The sequence below is a fragment of the Astyanax mexicanus genome, chromosome 3, assembly GCF_023375975.1.
Source record: "Astyanax mexicanus isolate ESR-SI-001 chromosome 3, AstMex3_surface, whole genome shotgun sequence".
Taxonomy (NCBI): Eukaryota; Metazoa; Chordata; class Actinopteri; order Characiformes; family Acestrorhamphidae; genus Astyanax; species Astyanax mexicanus.
The window spans coordinates 37,995,858-38,017,737 of record NC_064410.1 but is presented as its reverse complement, the minus strand read 5'-3'; the positions used below and the strand labels follow the sequence as shown (position 1 = coordinate 38,017,737).

The window sequence follows — 21,880 nt, the reverse complement described above, 5'->3', positions numbered from 1 at the left end:
TCTTACCTATGATTTTATGATTCCTACTCTTAAACACTTTTTATTATTTTATAATATCATATATATTATGATATTGTAGGAAACCAAATTTGACTTGGTAGTGAATGATTACAGAAACATCATTATGTATGTGGGCTCACAGCTGGGTGTATTGCATAAACACTGGACACTATTGTTTGCTTGGACAGTGGTGGCTCATTGGTTAGAGTCCCAGGTTTTTAAATGACAGGGTTGAGGGGTTTTTTCCAGGCTTTGGCAAGCTTCCACCATTGGGGTCTGAGCTAGACCCTTAAAAATCACAGCTCCCTGGGCACTGCAGTGGTGTCCTCCCAGCGCTTTGGGCATAATTGGTGTGTGTGTGCTCACTGTGGTTTATGTGTGTATTTACTGCATGGATGAGTCCCATTTGTGTGTCCAACACAAATATGGTAAATAGATTATTTGTCTTAAACAAAAAACAATCTGCCAGTTTTCTTTAGAGAAGCTGTACACATATTTAAACCAAATAATGTGATGAATTATGGGTATTTCTTGTCTTCTAGGGTAAATAATTTGCACATTGTATATTTTGATGCATTGTGAGGTTGTTATTGTACATTGAAAATTCTATACTATAGCTGTGTTCTCTTATTAACTAATTCATTATTCACTATATGGCATTTGCTATACAGTGAACTGACTAAGGAGCGACCAAAGAATAAACAGTCTTTGTTTGTGCTGCTCTGAGGAAATCTGACACAACACCATTGATTTGTGATATACAATGGAAATTCTAGCGTACATCATCTGTTCACTACATTTTGCAATGGGTGTTTGCTAGTGAACTATATAGGGAATAAAATGTACTGTTAAGATTTCAAATAGCAAAACAAAATCTGGTACAGCATACAGTGCACTATTTCTGTAATTAAAAAAAACAATTCCAAACACACCCTATGCATTCGGACACCAATACAAAGTAGTTCACTCTGCGTGGAATTCCTTGCGGAAGACCAGTTTCCTCTCACAGTCCAAAAACATGGAAATTAGGTAAAACAGTCCTCCAGGTGGACGGTTGTTTCCGGTTGAGTGTACACTGTGTGCTATTGGCTGCCGCTTCTCACCGGTGAGTGGATGAGTTCTGAGTATAAATAAATGGTTGGGTGTTTAGAAAGGTGCTATATAAGTGTAACTTGATCCATTAATAGTAAATAGATTAACGGGTTGCTGATGACAAGATTATAAATGTATTATCTGGTTTTGGCAGGATGCCACTGTTGGGCTTTTGGGCCCTCTTTGCTCCCCGGATGCCGCAGCGACGGCTGCCCACTGTTCTGTGCCCATGTGTTTACTTGTGTTAAGATGTCATGTGTCTGAAATCATTCACTGCCTGGTCAAATTCTGTTCCTATAGTTTTACTGACTTTTCATTTTAGACGAGGATGACATACAACAAATATTATGTATAATAGTGTATATTAAAATATATACTTCTTTTCAATTCTGGTAGTAAAAATTACATTTCAATCCACATAATCACTCATTGTTTGAAAATACTGATACACAGTTTTATTGTACATTGGCATTAAGTTACCCAAAAGCAGTGCGTAAAACTGGTGGAGGAGAACATGCCAAGATGCATAGCAACTGTGATTAAAAACCAGGGTTATTTCACCAAATATTTATTGCATTATTTGAGATCTGAAAGCTCTGTATCTGTTTTGTTAGTTCAGCCATTTCTCATTTTCTGCAAATAAATGCTCTAAATGACAATATTTATATTTTAAATTTGGGAGAAATGTTGTCTGTAGTTTATAGAATAAAACAACAATGTGGTCTCTTAATTTTTCTAGAGCTGCATATTCAAAGACATAATTCAGCCTCTGGCAGTTTATCTGGCAAAGTGAATCGGCTCAGATTCGTTCAGAATGATTCGTTCTCAGCTCGCCTGTTTGTCCGAGCGAGGTTGGAACGTGTGGGCGGAGTTTAAGGCTGTAACTCATTGGCGCGTGCCAGCTGATGCACCGCGAGCCCCGCCTCCTTCCTCAAGCTTCCAGTCCCAGCAGCAGCACTCAGTTGATTATTCATTCTGTGCAGGTACGGAGGAAACTGAGCCAGCAGCCAAACCAGCAGCGAGCTGCCCTTTTTATTCTAACGCTGCTGCAGTGTGCTCCGTGTGCGGGCGCGTGCGTGCTCTCCGGGTACAGGATTATCGGATTGTTTCGCTCGGTGGCGACGGTAGACCCGGAGCGCTGCTGCAGCGGCTGCTGCCGCCTTCGAGCAGAGGGGTTTAGCTAGCTCGGCCAGAGCAGAGCAGAGGACTGGGGGTCAGGAGGAGGGAGAGCTCCGCAGCCCCAGACCTCCATTAGTCCGTCCACCCATCCGTTCTGAAGGAGCACCATCGATATATCAACAAGGGTAAGTGTGAATTTGTCTAATGCTCGTGTAGGCGTTGCATAGGGGGATGCATAGCTAGCTAGGACTTTTGAGGGATGATGCTAGGTTTGCGTGTGTTCGTGTTATTCTCTATCAAATGCCTGTGTGTATGAACTGCAGCATAATATACACACAGAGACACTCGATCTTAAATGCTGAAATGCAGCGTCGTGCAACGACATGATTGGTGTTGTAGTCTCGGCCTAGACTACTGCAATGCACTGCTCACAGGTCTGCCCAAGAGCAGCCACAATAGACAAACTGCAACTAGAATGCTGCAGAGACAGTAATAGGTTAGATAGGTAAGCTTGTCTAGCTAACGCGTACCAGAAAGACAGAGCATATTACCCCCGTTTTAGCATCACTGGCTACACGGACTGTCTGTTTATTTGAGAATGTATCTTTTTTTTTTTTTAAAGCTCTTAATGAGTTAGCACCTTCATACATCCCAGAATCTCTGCCAGGATATATAACCTAGCTAGTTAACCTAACTGGATATAAAATCGTGGTCTAGCAAAGGTCATCAAATTCTGCCTTGCTATCAGCTTGTACCTTCCAGAAGTTAAGTGCAGAAAATGAAGGTGAAAGAGTTTTTTTTTTTTATTATATTAGAACATTTTATGAATAGATTGATCAGGGACCCACCGATACCAGCTTGAAACACCATGGAAAAACCCTTTATTGGCGTTTTTTATGTATGAAAAAGTTAATGTATTTTCTTTTTTTTTTTTTGGTTATTTTTCATACTTTTATTTTATTGCTAATATGATCATTCCTGTTAGTTTAGGGTTTTTATCTATATCATTTTTAGATTTGTTTACTATCTATCTATCTATCTATCTATCTATCTATCTATATATCTATATATATATCTATCTATATATCTATCTATCGTGATTATTGTTTTGTAATACGTTATGTTGTGAAACACTTTAAGGTGCATTGTATTTAAGAAAAACGCTAAATAAATAAGATAAAATCCAGCTGGACGTCCAGAAAAAAAACATCCCCTTTGCTGGTAACTAGCTCTTGTTAACTAGCTCTTGACCAGCATAGGTCATGTTTAAGGTATGTTTTCTCTGGATGACCAGATGGTTGGTTATTAATATTATTATTATCGTATGGAATTTAAGCTGCATACACTGAAATCAGCTGATATGCATCCACATATCTGAGCCCATTCCGTTGTGTTACCTTTTTTATGACGTTTTTTTGCTCATAGGCTAGCTCTGAGTTGCAGCACAACACACACACACCGTCGTGCCGACCTGAAACACGTCTCCTTTTGCATTGCAGCTCGTGAGGAACGATGCTTCGTTGATCCAGCTCCAAAAAAAGCAGGGGGGGCTGCTCGCACACATCCGAGCTAGTCTCACCTCCCCCTCCCTCTCCCGTCCTGCAGCGCCTTGCCCCCCATCCCGCGCTTCCACAGCCCCCCTACCCCTCCTCTCCTGTCCTCTCCTCTCCTAACCCCCCGCTCCCTTCCCATCCTACCCCCACCACCCCCCTCCTCACCCCCGTCCAGCACAACTCATGGCGACGCTCTTGCGTAAGATCGGCCTGATCCGGCTGCACGACCGAGACACGGAGGACCCCAAGCACCAGCAGGGCTCGCGCAAGGCGGCCAAGCCGGCCAGCCAGAGCCAGAAAGGGGGCACCAAGCACTGCGGCGCGGGGGGAGACACCAGCATCCTGGGGACGCCTGAAATCAAGGCCAAGAGGGCCTCGGACGTCCGGGAGAAGAAGGCACCGGGCAAGGAGAGCAAGGACAAGCAGCAGCAACAGCAGCAGCTGGAGAAACAACAACAACAGCAGCAGCAGCAACAACAGCAGCAGCAGCAGCAGCCCCCCGCGCCGAACCGGCAGCACTGCACGCAGGTCCGCACGCGCCGGCTCATGAAGGAGCTGCAGGAGATCCGGCGCCTGGGAGACAACTTCATCTCGGTGGAGCTGGCCGACGACAACCTGTACGACTGGAACGTCAAGCTGCACCAGGTGGACAAGGACTCGGCGCTTTGGCAGGACATGAAGGAGACCAACACCGAGTTCATCCTGCTCAACGTCACCTTCCCGGACAATTTCCCCTTCGCGCCGCCCTTCATGCGCGTGCTGGCGCCGCGCCTGGAGAACGGCTACGTGCTGGACGGGGGAGCCATCTGCATGGAGCTGCTCACGCCCCGGGGATGGAGCAGCGCCTACACCGTGGAGGCCGTGATGAGGCAGTTCGCCGCCAGCCTCGTCAAAGGCCAGGTGAGGTGCTGGGGGACGGGTGGGCAGGGTGGGTTGGAGTGGGTTGCGTAGGTGAAGATACACGATGGATACAGGTCATGTAGCTGCTCATCATAAGATGTAACTTAGATTTCTAAGGTGACATGATGTAAATAAATAAATAAATAATGCGTGGCCACGACTTACTAAGGCGGATGGGCAGGGTGGTGTGGTGAAGGGTTTGGTCATGTAGCTGCTCATCCTGATGAACTGTTATTAAAGCATCGCCAATACTAAACTCAAGATTATATTTTTTCTAGATTAATATTCCTCTGTCTGAGGTTGGAGATGACACAATTCTATTCTTCTCATGATAATGAAATTAAAATCTTAGTATCGCCATTAAGTATTCCGATGTCTGAGATATGGCTGGGCAATATGGATCAAAACTATCTAATCTATTTTTTTTATATATTTTTTTTTATATTTTATCATCCCATAAGGAAATAACAAAAAGACACTTGTGTGACAAAGCTACATGTTTTGTAAAGGCATTTCTATTAACATTCAGCTGTAGATGAAGATGAGATATGCTTTAGTCATGAAAAAATCAATCAGCTATGTTTTGGAAGAAAAAGGCAAATGATTCATCTTTTGTTAATGATATTGCAATTTTAGTTATTGCCAATAAGGATTAGAGATTACATGTTACCATTTTTTTTCAATAACAGTATTGAAACATTGAGTGTCATCAATACTAAGCTGATTATTATTATTTTTTTTAATTAATATTCCTCTGTCTGAGTTTAGAGATGACACAGTACTATTCTTCTCTTGATAATGATATTGACATCTTGGGTATCATTAATATCACACCAGTATTCTGCAGATTCTAGATCAGTATTCCTGTGTCTTTGGTTAGAGATGAACTGAACGTGTATGCGATTTTTGTCTGGAAATTGTGAGTATCAGTCAAAACCAAACCAATATTTTCTCTACAAAGCTTTTAAATTTAAGGCGCCCAAATAAGGGAGTTGAGGATGGATGTTGTTTTTCAGTTTTCAATCAATCTGAATTGCAGAAAAAAATAACAATTATGTTATTTATAAACTGCCCATATATTACTGAGTGCAGAATAACCTTAAACTACTGGTGTTCACATAGGAGTCATAAGCTCTGGATCCTAGATTCTAGCATTATTGTTTCCAAGGTGCTGTGTGTTTACAAACCAGCTCTAAACGCCACCACTAGAATTTACACTTAAATAAAGACAATGAAGACATACTAAGCTGATTTAATGGTGTTACCCTGTGTGATTGCTGGAATATTGTAAAGCCTACAGTGTTGGCTTTGCACCTTTTGTAATTAAGTTATGTAATTTAGCATCTGCTGTGATGACTGAACTCTGCTGGTCCTGCAGAACATTTACTTGGCTCCAGTCTAAGCTTTATAAACAGCTGATTTCATTAGTCACACAGCAGCAGTGTTGAAGTTACATTACATACTCTTACATTACATAGTTACTAAATTGGCTCCTGCAGTATTGAATGAACACTTTACACTTAGGGACTTTACTCTTTGTTAATTGAGTCTGATTAGCAAACATCAGATTTTGTGTGGAATCAGAATTAGACTGGTTTCAATCTAGATATGCCAGAAATCTGAGCCAGCACTTTAAGCACAGCCTTATAGTGTAGAACTAAAACACATAGTGATATCTGTAATGCTAATTTAGCTCATCTACTGTTGCATTAGCACTGAATTTACAGCAATGGTGCACTGTTACAAAAAGGGCTCTGCAGGGGTTCTTTAGAAGAGGCAGTGGTTCTGTAGATCCATAGAAATGTTAAACAATCATTTGAGTGCTTATCTGATTAAAGGCTTCTTCTCTATATTGGAGAATCTATTGTATCTGTTCTGTTTAAAGAGCCTTTTTTAAAATGCTTCTACAGGGATACCAAAAGTGTTTCTCAGAGACTGTGGTGCCATAGAGAACCACAACAATTCAACCGTTTATACGCTTTTCTTCAAGAGTTCTTTTGTAAAGGCAGTGGCTCTGGGAATATATATAGTGATACAAAAATAACATTATAAATGCTTAAATGTTTCTTTACTTGGCTTAATTGTTCCATTTGCATATTATTTGTTAAAAAGTTGTTGTTGGTCAGGGAACCCTTTTCAGGACTATACAGCTCTGAAAAAAATTAAGAGCCCACTTCAGTTTCTGAATCAGTTTCTCTGATTTTGCTATTTATAGGTATATGTTTTTGCAAAATGAACTTTGTTGTTTTATTCTATAAACTATGGACAACATTTCTCCCAAATTCCAAATAAAAATATTGTCAATTTAGAGCATTTATTTGCAGAAAATGAAAAATGGCTGAAATAACAAAAAAAGATGCAGAGCTTTCAGACCTCAAATAATGCAAAGAAAACAAGTTCATATTCATAAAGTTTTAAGAGTTCAACAATCAATATTAGGTGGAATAACCCTGGTTTTTAATCACAGTTTTCATGCATCTTGGCATGTTCTCCTCCACCAGTCTTGCACACTGCTTTTGGATAACTTGATGCCACTCCTGGTGCAAAATTCAAGCAGTTCAGTTTCGTTTGATGGCTTGTGATCATCCATCTTCCTCTTGATTATATTCCAGAAGTTTTCAATTTGGTAAAATCAAAGAAACTCATCATTTGTAAGTGGTCTTTTATTTTTTTCAGAGCTGTATTTCATTATATAAGAGTGTATATTACACAGACAGTTACTAGGGTTGTAAAAATATGGCAAAAGTGAATGGAAAAGTGCCTTAAATTATTGTTGTTGAAATACAAACAAATTAGCCGAAAAATAACTTTAAAACATTAGCCCCAAATTAAGAAACTAGACACTAGCTAATACAGTAGTTACAATAAAATTATATGGTATCATACACTGCATTAAAAGATGCACCAATCTGTCCTTTTCAGTTCTGATGATGCATCTGTCAATACCTGTACGTCTCCATGGGAGAGAGGCTTACAGCATCAAGATTGATTGATTGTTTTTGTCACTAAAATAATGAACAGTTGAGTAGGACACTGTTAAAAAAAACAACAGAGCAGACAACAGACAAGTTATGTTCTAATCATTTAGGAATTAACAAGCAAAACAAGTGGATTTAAGTTGTTTTCTTAGCCGATTTCTAGCTACTAGTTATTATAGACTGTGAATACTGGGTTGGTAATAGATAGGGTTAGTCTTGTTCCTTGCTGTAAAATGTATGGCTGTAGGTTTCTCTGAGCTTACAGTATGAAGCTAGTCTTGATTCTAACAGCTGAGCTCAGCAAGGCTAAATCTGCTATGCTAACGTACACAGCAACTGGTCTAATAGTCATAGAAGATCAGCAGATCCAGACTGTCAGTTTTGGAGTGGGTTCACAGCAGTGCTAACATTTTCTGAGCTGGATTACTTGCTGATAGTTGATGATAGACCAAGGGCACTGCTCTCGTTAGACAGGATTAGACTTGCCATTTGATTTATGTATCCTGTCTTAACCAGTTATGAATATTCAAATTCATATGAGTTATGAGTAATACACTTCTAATGCTTATGTATATCATGTTTCGTAGTTGGTTCTCTCTTGTCTAAATATAAGCCTACTCTATTTAAAGTTTCATATAAGCCTTAAAAGAAAAAAACATTTCAGAAACCTGACTGCAATCTGTCAGTCTTGAAGGAAATCATAGTTGTTTTTCTTATTTGTCTTTAGAATGTGTTGCAGGTAGTTGATTTGATTGATCTCCTGTATTTGCCTAAGGTGTTTTAGAAATAATAATTTAGAAGTAGTTAATCCATTATCAATACAAAATAAAGAAATGCTCCATTTCTCCTCAGGTATAGAAAAAGTTACCTTAGAAATGACATTGTTCCTTTGGGAAGCCGGGAATAGCAGGTTAGCTGCAACGCTAACAGCTGGGTCAAAGCCTTGATGCAGCCAACCTTAGCAGGTTTGCTATACTGGTTAGATAGTGTAACTTAAGCTGTCTATCGTGTGTATCATGTCTGTAGGTTACACCAAGCCTTAGTCACGAAGCCTAAGATTAACAGCATGTAGCTTCCAAGAGTGTGGGCATCAGGTTCAGTAAAGCGATTGCTCTCTAGACCTATAAAGCCTGTTATAAAGTCCTTGATTCAGCTCAGAGTATCGGATAGGTAAGGTTTTGTTTAGAGGTGAAGGTCCAGATAAAAGCTTGCTGTGTAAGACCTTCTAAACCTCCTAAAGACATGAGGTAGATCAGGCATGCATTAAGGGTGAAGCTGAAACTCTGCAGGGTAGTAGAGGGTAGGAGCAGAGCCTGGTATCCACTGGTTTATGCCATCTGTCTTACACAAGTTCTTTTTTTTTGGCTCTGTGGGTAGGAGGTAGGCTGTAAAGGAAATTCATTACCCAGAGGAGAAAAAAAATAATGCGTCTATTGTAAATCAAGAGGTTGTGTGTATGTGTGTGTGTGGTTTTTCTTTGTATGGTAGGCAGAGGTATTGTTTTACATTTGTTGTTTTTCATCACACTGCAGCATAAGCAGGCAAAATCTGCAAAAGCACAAGAGCGAAGAAGATATGGGAGCTAACTGCTAATATGGCAGATATGCAGATGGAGACTTGTGCTGTAATGATGTTTGCAGGGGCTGTAATTGTTGGCTGGGAAATACGTTTAAAAAAAAAATCTACCATCAGGCGACAGAAGCTGACTAACCACATGTCATTCTTGAGGTGATAATTCTATTTGTCTATCCTTCAAGGTGACTGCTAATGCTTTCGCGTGCCAATTTTCTAGGCCTCTCGCCTTCAGGAGAACATTTTCATTAAATTGCCGGAAGCATTCAAGGGCAATTACCAATCTAGACTACTGCTAACACAAGAGACTCCCCAAAGAGCTAAAACAATGATCCGGTGCATGGAAATGTCGCCTTTTAACCACAGATACCAAGATTCTTCATAATAACCTTTTTTATAGTGCCATTTTGCTCAAGTTATTATTCAGTCATCCTTATAATACCTAGTTCATTAGAACCGACCCGTGAAAACTGTATTATGCAGCTGTTCTTTCGTACAATTCCAGAAACAGTTGGTGAAATGTGGCTTTTGTAAAGGCAGGGGGGATTTTATGCAACCCCATGATGCAATCTAAGCAGGATACTGTCCTCTGCAGCAGCGCTGAGACGTTTGTGTAATTGTAATTAATTTAATGTGTCTGCTGTATCTACTACTAGCTGAGGATTATGAATCTCTTTAACAGCGTGGATACGCTGTAGAAATGATCTCCCTTTAGTGTTCAGATAAAGAACAGAGCTAAAGAGAGACACGTCATGGATTCAGCCTGTTATGGCTGCTGTTTTCATTGCCTTTGTCTAAATCCCGAGCTGACCTAAAATCAAGGTTAATAAAATATTGTGAAATGTAATTCCGAGTGGAAAAGCCAAGAGACGTGTTCCTGTCTAGGCCTTTTGTGTGGAAAATGGATTTAGAGTAGATTTAGGCTCTTTTGTTAGAAAGATCTGCTGGATCAATCTCTATTTTTATTCAGTTATTAGTCTTATGGCTTATTATATAGATACTAAATAACTATTGTGGAACTTTTGCATTTATAACAGTTGTAATTAAAACCATCCGTCCGTCCGTCCGTCCGTCCGTCCGTCCGTCCGTCCGTCCGTCCGTCCGTCCGTCCATCCATCCATCCATCCATAATATAAGACATTACCATGTTGGAAATACAAGGTTTATGCATTACAGTAAAATATATATTGATGACATGTGTCTTTTTGTTTATCTAACTTTTTATGTAATTAACCAATTCCTTAGTGCTTTATATCATGTCATTCTCATTTTAAAGGTTATATTTGGATACATTATTGGATAAAATTGTATTGCAATTTTATTACACCTGATTTGTGTTTTGTGTTTATTTGCACAACTTCATACATTACATTCTTGTAATATAGTTGAGCTGTCAATGAGTTTTATTCTACAATCTTGTTGCTGGTAGATGACAAACACTTGTTAGCACATTATTGGCCATATTTCCACCAATGTGGCGATTTGGTAGATCGATGTTATTGGCCAATTGATATATCCGACATATACAGGCATATAATATACAGGCATCTGGCATTTCCAAATTGTGTATAAAAGCTGAGTTATGAGAGAGATTTTGAAGTGCTTGTGTAATAAAGTAGAGATAGAGACAGAGCTGGTCACTTCACCTTCAGATTTGACAGCATGAGGTCACCACCAGGACATACCCTTGATACCTTGATGATGCGTAGAGCCGCGTCATTTAAATCCCCGGCTGCCCATGTGTGTTATGTAATAACGACGGCTTGAGTTCACCCACAGCGCGCAAAGGCCAGATACGTCCACCGACTGATCCCCATTCAAAAGATTACCCATCTGGCACCTCACAGCGCTACAGTGAGGCGCTCGATACACGCTGCACTAAAACACAGTGTTCTGAAACACTGCTGCTGGTACTGCAGGAAATCACGCAGCTCAGCCAGACTCTCTGCGTGTTCTGGCTCTGTTCTCCCCCCCTCTGCTCCTTCTCCAGCAAGGCCAGAGCGCATTGAGGTTTAATTAAGGTTTCGTTTGCCGTCGTTAATCCAAAAATCACAGGCTTTTGTGAGTACATTTAGGACACTCTCCTCTCAAGTGAGTGCACTGCATTACTACCGGGCCATTACACCGCTGGCCGCCCGGAGAGAGCCTGTGGCAAGAGCAAAGCTATTTCTGTCTCTGCGTCCCCACTGTCTTACATCAGCAGTGCCACTGGTATGACCCCGCTGTTTGAGCATCCAGAGCAACCCTACGTTCACACACATGCTGCGTGGAGTGTTGTATATGTGCATGTGTTAAGCCTGTCAAAATATCACTGGGTAATTGTTTTCAATATATTGGCAATTTCGGCATAGTTTTTGTTGAAGCGTGCATTATGGAAATAAACCCATTAAAACCCACAGTATGAATAATTCAGTTAATGATTTGGGAGCATGAACATTTTGTTGATATTAATAAATAAATATATATATTTTTTTAACTAAGGGTCAAATTCCTGGACAGGGATTAGTCCTAGTCTTGGATTATATTTTCCTTTTATTTGGCAGTCTGGATTTTTTTTGCATCTAAACTGAAAGCAGAAGCATTTCTGAGTGGAGAAAGGATAAAATATTGTGTTTAATGGACATTAGCTTTAATGGAAAATCTCCATTCAAAATGCAGCCTAGTCCAAGTCTAGGCTTAATCCCTTGTCTGGAAAACTGCTCCAAATAAATGAATTAAGCTTAAACATCAGAAAGTCAAAAGCAAATAAATAATATAATACATATTGCAGCGGGAGCTTGTTTATATTGCTCTTTAGTTCTGGTTGTGGGAACTAATTAATCTCTAAAAACTAAATTGTGTGTCTTTTGAGCATTATGATATATGGTTGGATCATCATTTCATTCTTGTTAAATGACTGATACCACAATGCCATAAATACAAAGAAAATGCTCATTTAAATGATTTATATTTAATTGCAAAGTAATCACAATAATTTAATGAATACTACACATAATTTAAAAAGCCTTGACAATACAATTATGCCTACAAATAGTAATTTAGACAACCAATCAGATTTTGGAAGAACTTACTGGAGGAGCTTATTGGCTCACTGATGCTCACTGAAAAAAATAGGTACCGAAATTTGTTGTCGAAGGACATGACATTGTCTGTTATCTATAGTATTACATTTTCCAGTCTCTTTTAAATTGGTTTATACTCAGTTCTAATCAGATCTGCTCCATATGAGTTCGATGAATGTGGGTATTTCTGATGAATCAAGGTAGTCACATGATTATTTTGGTCAAAGTAATGCAAAAGCATAGAATTTCAGGAAAATGTGTGATCTCACAGCATTATTCAGGTTTCCTAACAAGGAAATAAGTTGGTTTTATAATGAATAATAACTAATGAAGACAAAATTATTAACTTGTTATGAACACAATTATCATAACAATATTTAAAATTTGTGTAGAATGACTTACAAGCTCTTAATTGTAAGTCACATAGGGCTGGGCAATTCATCGAAACATCAATTTCAGTTCAGCTGATACTTGCTTTTATGCTGTATTTTAATGTACTGGCTCCTTATACCCATACCACCGCTTATGTAGTCATGCCCAGTCAGGAACTTCCAGTTTGCAGAATTGAAGCAACACTGAAGAGAGCTCAAAGCACTGGACCAACAGAAGAAACCTGCACCAATAAAACCTGCTGTGTCTGTTGTTCACTAAAACAATCATTTATTATAGGTAAAATGTTCAGTAATTTGTCATTTTACATTCAGATGTATTGGCATAATCTAAACATACATGTATGACCACATGTCTATGGCCGCATGTGTGTATGCCGGTTTGTGAGACTGTAACTCTGTTTGTGTCTGTGTGTGTGTGTCTGTCTGTGTGTGTGTGTGATGGTTTGTGAAAGTGTGTGTGTCTATGATAGTTAGTAAGAGTGTGTGTGTGTGTATGATGGTGTGGGAGAGAGAAACCAGGCTAAACAGCTCAAGTATCTGTTTTTCCTGCTCAGTCTTCAGCCCTCATAGATTGAAGTGCAGGCTGGCTTCACAGAGTTCATCTTTAACAAATTGCTAAATTACTTAAACTGTTCTAAAACTGATTAAAAAAACCCTTGTGTTTAGAATGCGGCTAATGTGCTGAATGTCAGGTATCTTTCAGGACATTCAAGTGACCTCATCCTTAGTATTATGGCTAGTAGTCAGCAGCCATTTTGTGCAAAGTAAGCCACATGACATCGACCACTTTCCTGCACATCTCATATTGACCAAATGCTCAATGGCTTTGAAGGCCAAATTATCTAGTTGATTGATTGTTTCTACAAGTCTATAGGACTGACTTGTATTTCTCACTTGTATGTCTCAGCATAGCAGTGCTGTGCTTTATATTGTGTAGAAACACTGGTAATATATTAGTAATCTCATACACCAGCTGGTGCAAGAATGTGCAATAGCCATCTTACCATTTTCAGCTGAAAACATATTTATTCTACACTATATTAAATTCCTGAATAAACGTGGAAGAACAGGATCCGATTTTCCACTGCTACTCTACTGCTGTGCTACTGAAACTGTTGCGCTGTAACACATCAGGATCAGATTGTCACGATCTGACTGGCTTTGGAATCATGCCATTGCTTTCTAAAAGAAACCGCAACTAAAATGCCTCACTGTAGAGGGATGAGGCAATATTGTAGCAGTTACACTACTTGCGTAAAAGAGATGTTTTGGAACTGGAAACATGTTTTTACTGCAAGTGCTGTAGCTGAAATAACTTACACCTCCCAAAAACAGCACTGTACAGTACTTGTAACTTTAAAGAAATAGCAATAAAACATAAAAATACAGATTTTTTTTCAGGGACATGTTACTAAAGTCTATGGACAGTCATTCAGCTTCTCATCTTCATCTTTTTTAATAGATGCTGGTCTGTCTTGGAAGTGAAGATACTTCTCAAGTCATTGGCCAGGATTTTTCAGCAGCACTAGTGTATTGAATGTTAATTCAAGGAACTTAATTCTGTCTCTACCTTGAAAGACAAATTGATCTGGTTGAGCAGCTTCCCTGTATTCCAAAGCATGTTCTTTTCATTTTTCTTCTTCTTTCTTCAAAGAAACCAGCTTCAGATGTTTGATGTTCAAAGGAATTCAAGTTATCCAAAGTATCAAATTGTTACAGTCAGGTTTCCCCAAATGTACCGTATTTTTCGGACTATAAGGCGCACTTAAAAACTTTTAATTTTCACAAAAATTGACAGTGCGTCTTATAATACGGTGCGCCTTTTGTATGGATTTTACTCGTCAGGTTGTAAGGAGCAGTAAACACACACTCCGTGCAGCGTTATAGAGAGTTTCAGTGCTATACAGAGTCCAGAGCCATGCAGCTCCGAGGCTGAGCAGCAATAGCATTAGCTAGATGCTAACCGCTAAGCTAGCTAGCTTATTCACTGAGATCAGTATTATCTAAATTTTACTCGTCAGGTTGTAAGGAGCAGTAAACACACACTCCGTGCAGCGTTATACAGAGTTTCAGTGCTATACAGAGTCCAGAGCCGTGCAGCTCCGAGGCTGGAGCAGCAAATAGCATTAGCTAGCTTATTCACTGTTCAGAGATCAGTATTATCTAAATTTTACCCATCAGGTGTAAGGAGCAGTAAACACACACTCCGTGCAGAGCCATGCCGCTCCGAGGCTGGAGCAGCAATAGCATTAGCTAGATGCTAACCGCTTAGCTAGCTAGCTTTTTCACTGTTCAGAGATCAGTATTTTCTAAATTTAGCACTTTTAATACTGCTGGAGCAGTATTATTAGAGTTAGATGCTAATCGCTAAACGTTCACCGTTCAGAGGTGAGTTATCGGCCTGTAAGTCTGTGCTGCTTTGCCTGGCTAGCATTAGCTAGATGCTAAGCGCTAACTCTCTCAGAGGTGAGTTTTATCAGCCTGTAATCTGCTTGTTTACCGTGTTAAAACAAGCTACGGGGGACGAATCGCTAGCTAATATCTCACTGTCTTACCAGAACACGCAGGATTACTCAGTGTAACGCTGTCGTTTAAGTTTGGGTTAACTTTACTAGTTTAGGTGACTAGCTAGCGTGCTAGCGGATAGCTATGCTAACGCTGGTGCAGCAAGCCTTAGTGGACATCTGGAAATCTAAGCTTACTGTAAATAAACTGAAGCACGTTACTCACCCAAATAAACAGTTTTCAGGAGAGGAATCTGTGTAGATTAATATCCAGCACTCGTTTGACTTTGAAAGAGCTAGATTTGTATACTGAGACGCTCCACCGGCAAGCGACCACCCCCGGTGGGGGAAGGGAAACATGGCGCCACCCCTGTTCACTTTGATATAGGCACCCTTTCTAGTGTCACTTAACGCGCCTTATAATGCGATGCGCCCTATGTATGGAAAAATAGCAGAAAATAGGCGTTCTTTGATAGTGCGTCTTATAATACGGTGCGCCTTATAGTCCGAAAAATACGGTAGTCAATCAACCAAGACTCGCTTGGTGTCTGACAGTTGCTTTTTTATTGTTATACTGGAGCTACAAGGCTACAGTGGTTTAATGAAAGCATACACCCTTTAGATTAGAATTGTAAATATATATATATCTCATTTACTATCAAACTGTGTCAAGTTTTAGATCAGATTTTGGGCTCTGGTCACATCCAGTCACTTTATTTATCTTTTAAATAGGCATATGCAATAGTCATGTTGCAGGACATAGAATTTCATCTGTCATCATATGCTTTTTCCTTCTTAGTACAAAAGAAATATTTAGTTTTTCATATTTTAAAAGCTGTTCTCATTTTCCAAGATTTCTCTATAAGAGAATCAGATGATATTTACCCAGTATTAAGAATGCACTGAACATACAGCGATCAAAATTTTGTGAAAGTACAATCATTTAAACTTCATCTATACAACAAATAAGAACTTATTTACGTATTAAAACTTTTTATTTTACTGTGTTTGTATCCAATATCATGTATTATTCCACAATGTTCCATACAGATGACAGATTTCTAATTTACTACATAATTTATACACACAAACTGTCCCTTACACTGATTCAAGTGGACCAATAGAAATTCTCAAAAATTACCTGAAATAAACTCCACTTGCTGGACGTTCAGGTTAAGAAGGTTTTTTTTCTCTCTCTCCTGTAAAATTGCTGTTTGAAGATACTTGTTTTTCATTGGACAGTGAAGATATGCTTGTGGTAAAATGTGGGCAAAAATCTAAAAAAAATGTTTAAAATATAAATATTTTAAATATGCACCTTGTAGAGATGGATGTGTTTACTGCTATAACATTATGTGTCTTATACCACCTCCTGAAGTGGGTTAAGTGATCAGATTAATATCTGTTTTAAATGTATCTTGAGTGTGTTTACACTTGCATATTATTTGTGTGGCCTGGCCTCAGTCACATATAATCCTGATACTCAATACCTGTAAAGTAACCAGTTTGTAACCAGGGTCTAATATACACAGACATTGGCTGCTTGTTGGTTTGTCCAGGTTTAAGAGGGTTAAATTGAGAGATTTAGCCACAGTGTTCCTTTAATGCCAATAGCATTTAGCCATGATATTATGATGATATTATGTTTTGATTATTGCATTTATGTGTGCTTTTCTAACCAGATTTCCGTGCTCTTCTTTCCATTCTAGGGTCGGATCTGCAGGAAAGCAGGGAAGTCTAAGAAAGCCTTCAGTCGTAAGGAAGCTGAAGCCACCTTCAAGAGCCTTGTGAAGACCCACGAGAAGTACGGCTGGGTTTCTCCTCCGGTATCTGACGGTTGATGAGTTGAACCAGTGGTGTGGCAGCCCCTCCCCTCTTCACGTGGGTTTTTTCATTCGTTCATTTTGGTTTTGTTTTTTCCTCACCACCAAACTTTTATTGAGAAAAAAAGAAAAAAGAAAATGAAGCGCAACAAAAAAAAGCTATCGTGTCACACCCTACAAATGTTGCTGACTCTTCAGAAGCTCACGTCCACAACGCCTGCCCACTCATCGCTCATTCCTCACCCAGGTGCCATGGACCATACACAGTCGCTGTGACGCTTGCGTTTATTAACGGTGTGGATACGACTGCGCTAAAAGACGGACGGTCTGTTGTGCTGAAGGACTGTGGAAACGATTGAGGCCCTGAGGAATGTAATGCCCTCGTATTGGGACAAGACATGCCCCGACCCTCACGTCTACTTCTACACTATACTATACCTCTTTATCGTCCTATACCTCTCTCTGATCATCAGTGTGATCGTGGTTCGTCCTTCTCCTTTCTTCTCCTCCTCTACTTCTTTTTCCCTTCAGGTTTTATTCCCCTCCTTTTTTTCTTTTTAGAGCTGACAACGCATTGCACTGAACAGCATCAGCCTTTCCTTCATTTACATGCAAATGACTCTGTTAATATTTAATAGATAGGCAGATTAGTACAGTACAGTACGTTTTGAGGTTCACCTTTTCCCCCCTTTTCTTCTTTGGCTGTGCTATTTTTCACAGTTCAATGCAACATGAAGATTGTAATTTATGTGGAGCTGTGCTCTTCTCTCTCTCTCTCTCTCTCTCTCTCTTTCTCTCTCTTTCTCTCTCTCTGCGCGTGGCTAAATTTAGTCATCATCATCACTGTGTTGCTTAGATGGTGATTGATTTCTAATGGAGAAAAAAAAACTCGTTGCTTATGCAGAGGTACAGTAAAGATTAAAAAAAGAGTGGTAGTGAACCATTCTTGCTAGTCATTTATCATTTTTTCTTTTTTGGAGAAGACCAAAAGCCTATAATTCTGATGATCTTGATACCAGATGGCAGCACCGAATGTCAAAGTCCCTGCGTGTGTTTGTGTGTATGTGTGTGTGTGTGTGTGTGTGTGTGTGGGGGGCATACCGAGTGCAGGGTAGGGGTTGCATGTGCTAAGTGTAGGCATGACGTGCCCTACATCATTACCATATTATGTGCTGGAACACTGGTTATGAAACTGGTCTTTTTGATACAGCAAGCGTCAGTGTGTAACAGTGTGACGTAACGTGGCTGCAGCACAGACAACTGGCCTGCATCCGCACCACCAGAAGGACAGTGCTGGGTTTTGGCACGATTACAGCTTATTTCCCCAAAAGCCAAACAAAAGATGTTTTCCTGATAGGAGAGATTGAACGGGTTGACCTGCTCGGCTTGTTTATCCTTGCGGCGTGGCCAGGCTTTGATTTGGTTCCCAGTTCTTCTTCCACTGGCTGTTGTTTCCAGTTCCTTGTCGTGCTAAAATGCTAACTCAGTGCAGAGGCAGCAAAATGGCTGTTGTTTGGGGCAGAGGGGGATTTTGTAAGTGAGAAAGAAAAGTGGACAAGGTCAGAATCTCAGTTACTACTATCTGTACAGCATAACCTCCATGAATGAAAGGCTTCTAATTATTTAGCTAATATTAAAACCTATTATTTTATAGCTTATGTTGGGTAAACACTTTGGTAAATACTGTGAACGTGTGCTTCAGCTATATTCAGGTATTTAAACGAGTTAAAAATAGTTAACAGCCAGTAAAGATAAAAATGATTACTAAGGAAACTGCTAGCTCCTCAAACTAGCTAATGCTAAGTGCTAATGGATGCTAATACGGTAACAATTTCCCTCCGTGGATACTGTGCCAAAACATGCAGGTTTTTCAGAGCTGTATAGCTTATGTTTGCTGTGTCTAAATGTGGCTAACATCAGCTAGGCTAGCTAATATCTACAGTAGCTAACACTAGCTAGATTAGTAAACAAGCCAGCTACCACAATTAGCAAAAACTGTTTTTAGCCTGTTTGTTAGCTACATTAAAGGTATGTTTTTGGCACTTTTGTGTTTTGTAGTAGCAGCATGTTTACATGTTTACTACTGCATCCACTTTTAAACTAATTTAGGGAAAACCCTGATATTTACAGTTCAGTGTATTGATGATAATAATTAGCCTGTATATATTCTATTGTATACTATAATAGAACAAAAAAGCCTGTGCATTGCCTGTAATGTGAGTATTCAAATACTGGCACCTTAAACAATTAATTAAATAATAAGATAATTAATAATCTATTTGTTTAGTAGTACCAACTGTGAGGAACTGAAGTGTGGGCCCTCATACAGATGCTTAAACTTAAAAGAAGCTAAAGTGCTACATCCTTGACTGCTTTGTAACTCTTTATTAGCTTACTCTTTAAGTTTATAACAGGGCCTCAGGCTGACTCTTACTAGCAAGTACAGTGTGTGCCTGCTAATGCTGCTGCTATACTGCTGCTGCTGATAAGAGGTGAATTAAGATGGCCTGAAAGGAGCAGTTCCGAGTGTGTTTATTGTCCAGCAGCCGTGTGGAATGCTAGAAGCTCATTCGGTGACCCGTCTGATGCTGGGAGACGCACTTCAGTGTTATCGGCTGCCTCCCTAAATGTCAGGACGGATCCGAAATGGCACGAGCCGCAGCGTCTCTGCAGAGAACGCCCGAGCCTTGAGCCCGTTCTACAGCTACTCCGGTATAAATATGCTATTAGATTGTCGCCTGGAGAAGATGCGTGCTGTTATGCTGTAGTTTGGCGCATATCTCCCTGTGCTAGCCTGTGCTTACCACCACCTCTTCCCTCTCTTCACGCAGTCCCCCGGTGCGCTGTTCCCCTCGTTTTACGTGACTGCACAGTTGGTAGCAGAAAGCCTGATTATATCCTCTGGTGCTTCAGGCAACTTTAAATGTCATAAGGGAAGCTGCTAATTAACATGGCATTTCAGCAACAACAAAAAAAGAGAGGGAAAAAGTAGGAAATAATTGAATAAATAGAAAACACAGGTGTGTCCCCGATGCTGTTTTGGTCACTGTTATGGACACTATGTGACCATCAAAAGTCTGTAGATATATGCTGGGGAAATGTTTACTTGAGTTAGCATTTCAAGCATTACACTAATGAGCACCAAGTCTATGTGGGTGCGTGAACAGTGCTATTTTAATTCCACAGCTCTGCTCTTTCATGTCATTACAAGCTCCTTAACACAACCCCCTCCCCTCCCCTTATTAGCAAGGCATGTATTTTCATGTTTTTGCTTGAAGAAGAGTCCTGAAAAAAAAAAAAAGATCTGTCCCGAAACCAGAGCAGCATCATTAGGTCAGCTGTGCTTGGGTTAAAAAAAATGAATAATAAAAAATAGAGAAAAAATGAATAAGAGCTAGTGGGCAGATACTGAAGCAAACTCCCGAAGGCTTCTATTATTAATGTTTTTGCAGTTAGTGGGTTTTCAGTTCTTATTTTAAGTCCAGAACATTGCATTCTCTATTTTTTCTGTTTTTGTTACTGTGGTGATTGGCAGTATTCTACATAGAAAGCAAGAAAAAATAGCTCAGGTTGAACAATATTCTCAGAATTTTTTATTTTTAAATTTTAATTTCAGTTGTTGTTCCATCCACTACAGAAGCTATGAAAATAGAAAATGCTAAGTAACCTCATGGTGGTTTGTCCCAGCTCTTAGAAACAAATGTCAGATGACCACCGATTTGATGGTGTCGGACCCACAGCAGCAGCAACTGAAACCACATTATCATGCCTGTAGTGTTGTGTGTGAGTGAGTGGCCCTCGTATCCCGTACCTCTCCGTCTGGTAGAAAACAGATCTCATCACTAATGGCATGCTCTTGGTCTTCTCCACAGTCACTGTTTGGACAGTCATTTGAAAAGTGGTCGTGTGTGTATTCGTATGGACGTAGTAAGAGGAGATACTATAACATCGACTAATTATAACCGGTCCAAGTTATCTCAAAATTGGATGTTTGCTGGCTTAAAGAGCATAATTTTGTGATAGTTTAGATTGGTAGATTTCAGACACTAACTGAGTTACTTGTCCAAACAAAAGTGAGATGATTCTATTGTATTATATCTGCATGTGGTCTGTAATTGTTGGGTAGCTTTCGATTTTTATTTTTCAAAGAAAAGCAGGAAAACTATCTGGGGGTTAAAAAAAAAAAAAAAAGAACAGAAAAAAAATCTTCTTTGTGTTTTTTTTTTTTTTTTCTGTTCCTGTCCATTTTTCTTTCATTAATGTCTTAAATGTCAGATTGTGTTATATGAATGTTTGTGTTTTAATTTATTTGTGGTTTGCCAAAATGAAGATTTTGAAGCATGTTGCAGGTATTGTCACTGATTAAAGAGAAAAAAAAAGGAAAAAGAAAAAAAAATGAGGAAAAAAAAAAAAACTTAAAGCAGAATGATATGTACCTGGATTGACAGGGGTCTGGTGTATAGGGACCACAGACTCCGAAGCTGTAAGGGATAAATGACGAGACAAAGCGTATTTTCCAGACTACACAAAGCAACATCACTGGACACAGTCAGAGCAAAACCAAACAGGAATGTGCAATAAAAGTTGTAGGCTTATTCAACCCTGCAGACCCGTTTGTGTTGGTTTTTCTTTTTTTTAACTTGTGTTTCTCTTCACTGTCAAAGATTTGGCATTTGTTTGAGTCCAACAAATCAGTGATCTGTTTGTTTTACCTTTTAAGGGATGTAATAAAACAACTGTCATCATTACTTATTCAAACCTAAATCAGTGTGGCCTGTTGCAAGGGCTGATATCTTTTAAGGCAAGATCTCCGTCCATGATTAGCAAATCAGGTTTAATGCATGTCATCAGTTTTATAATATTTATAGACTGTTTGCTGAATTGA

General features: G+C 39.5%; 1 protein-coding gene across 1 annotated transcript; it reads left to right on the top strand.

The window, feature by feature from the left end:
• Positions 1-2,034: 2,034 nt before the first annotated feature.
• Positions 2,035-21,602, top strand: ube2ql1 (ubiquitin-conjugating enzyme E2Q family-like 1). The gene is made up of 3 exons (XM_007231710.4): positions 2,035-2,396; positions 3,711-4,664; positions 16,882-21,602. The coding sequence occupies exons 2-3, from the start codon at positions 3,948-3,950 to the stop codon at positions 17,011-17,013; spliced, it is 849 nt and encodes a 282-aa protein (XP_007231772.3). The 5' UTR covers positions 2,035-2,396; positions 3,711-3,947; the 3' UTR covers positions 17,014-21,602.
• Positions 21,603-21,880: the final 278 nt, after the last annotated feature.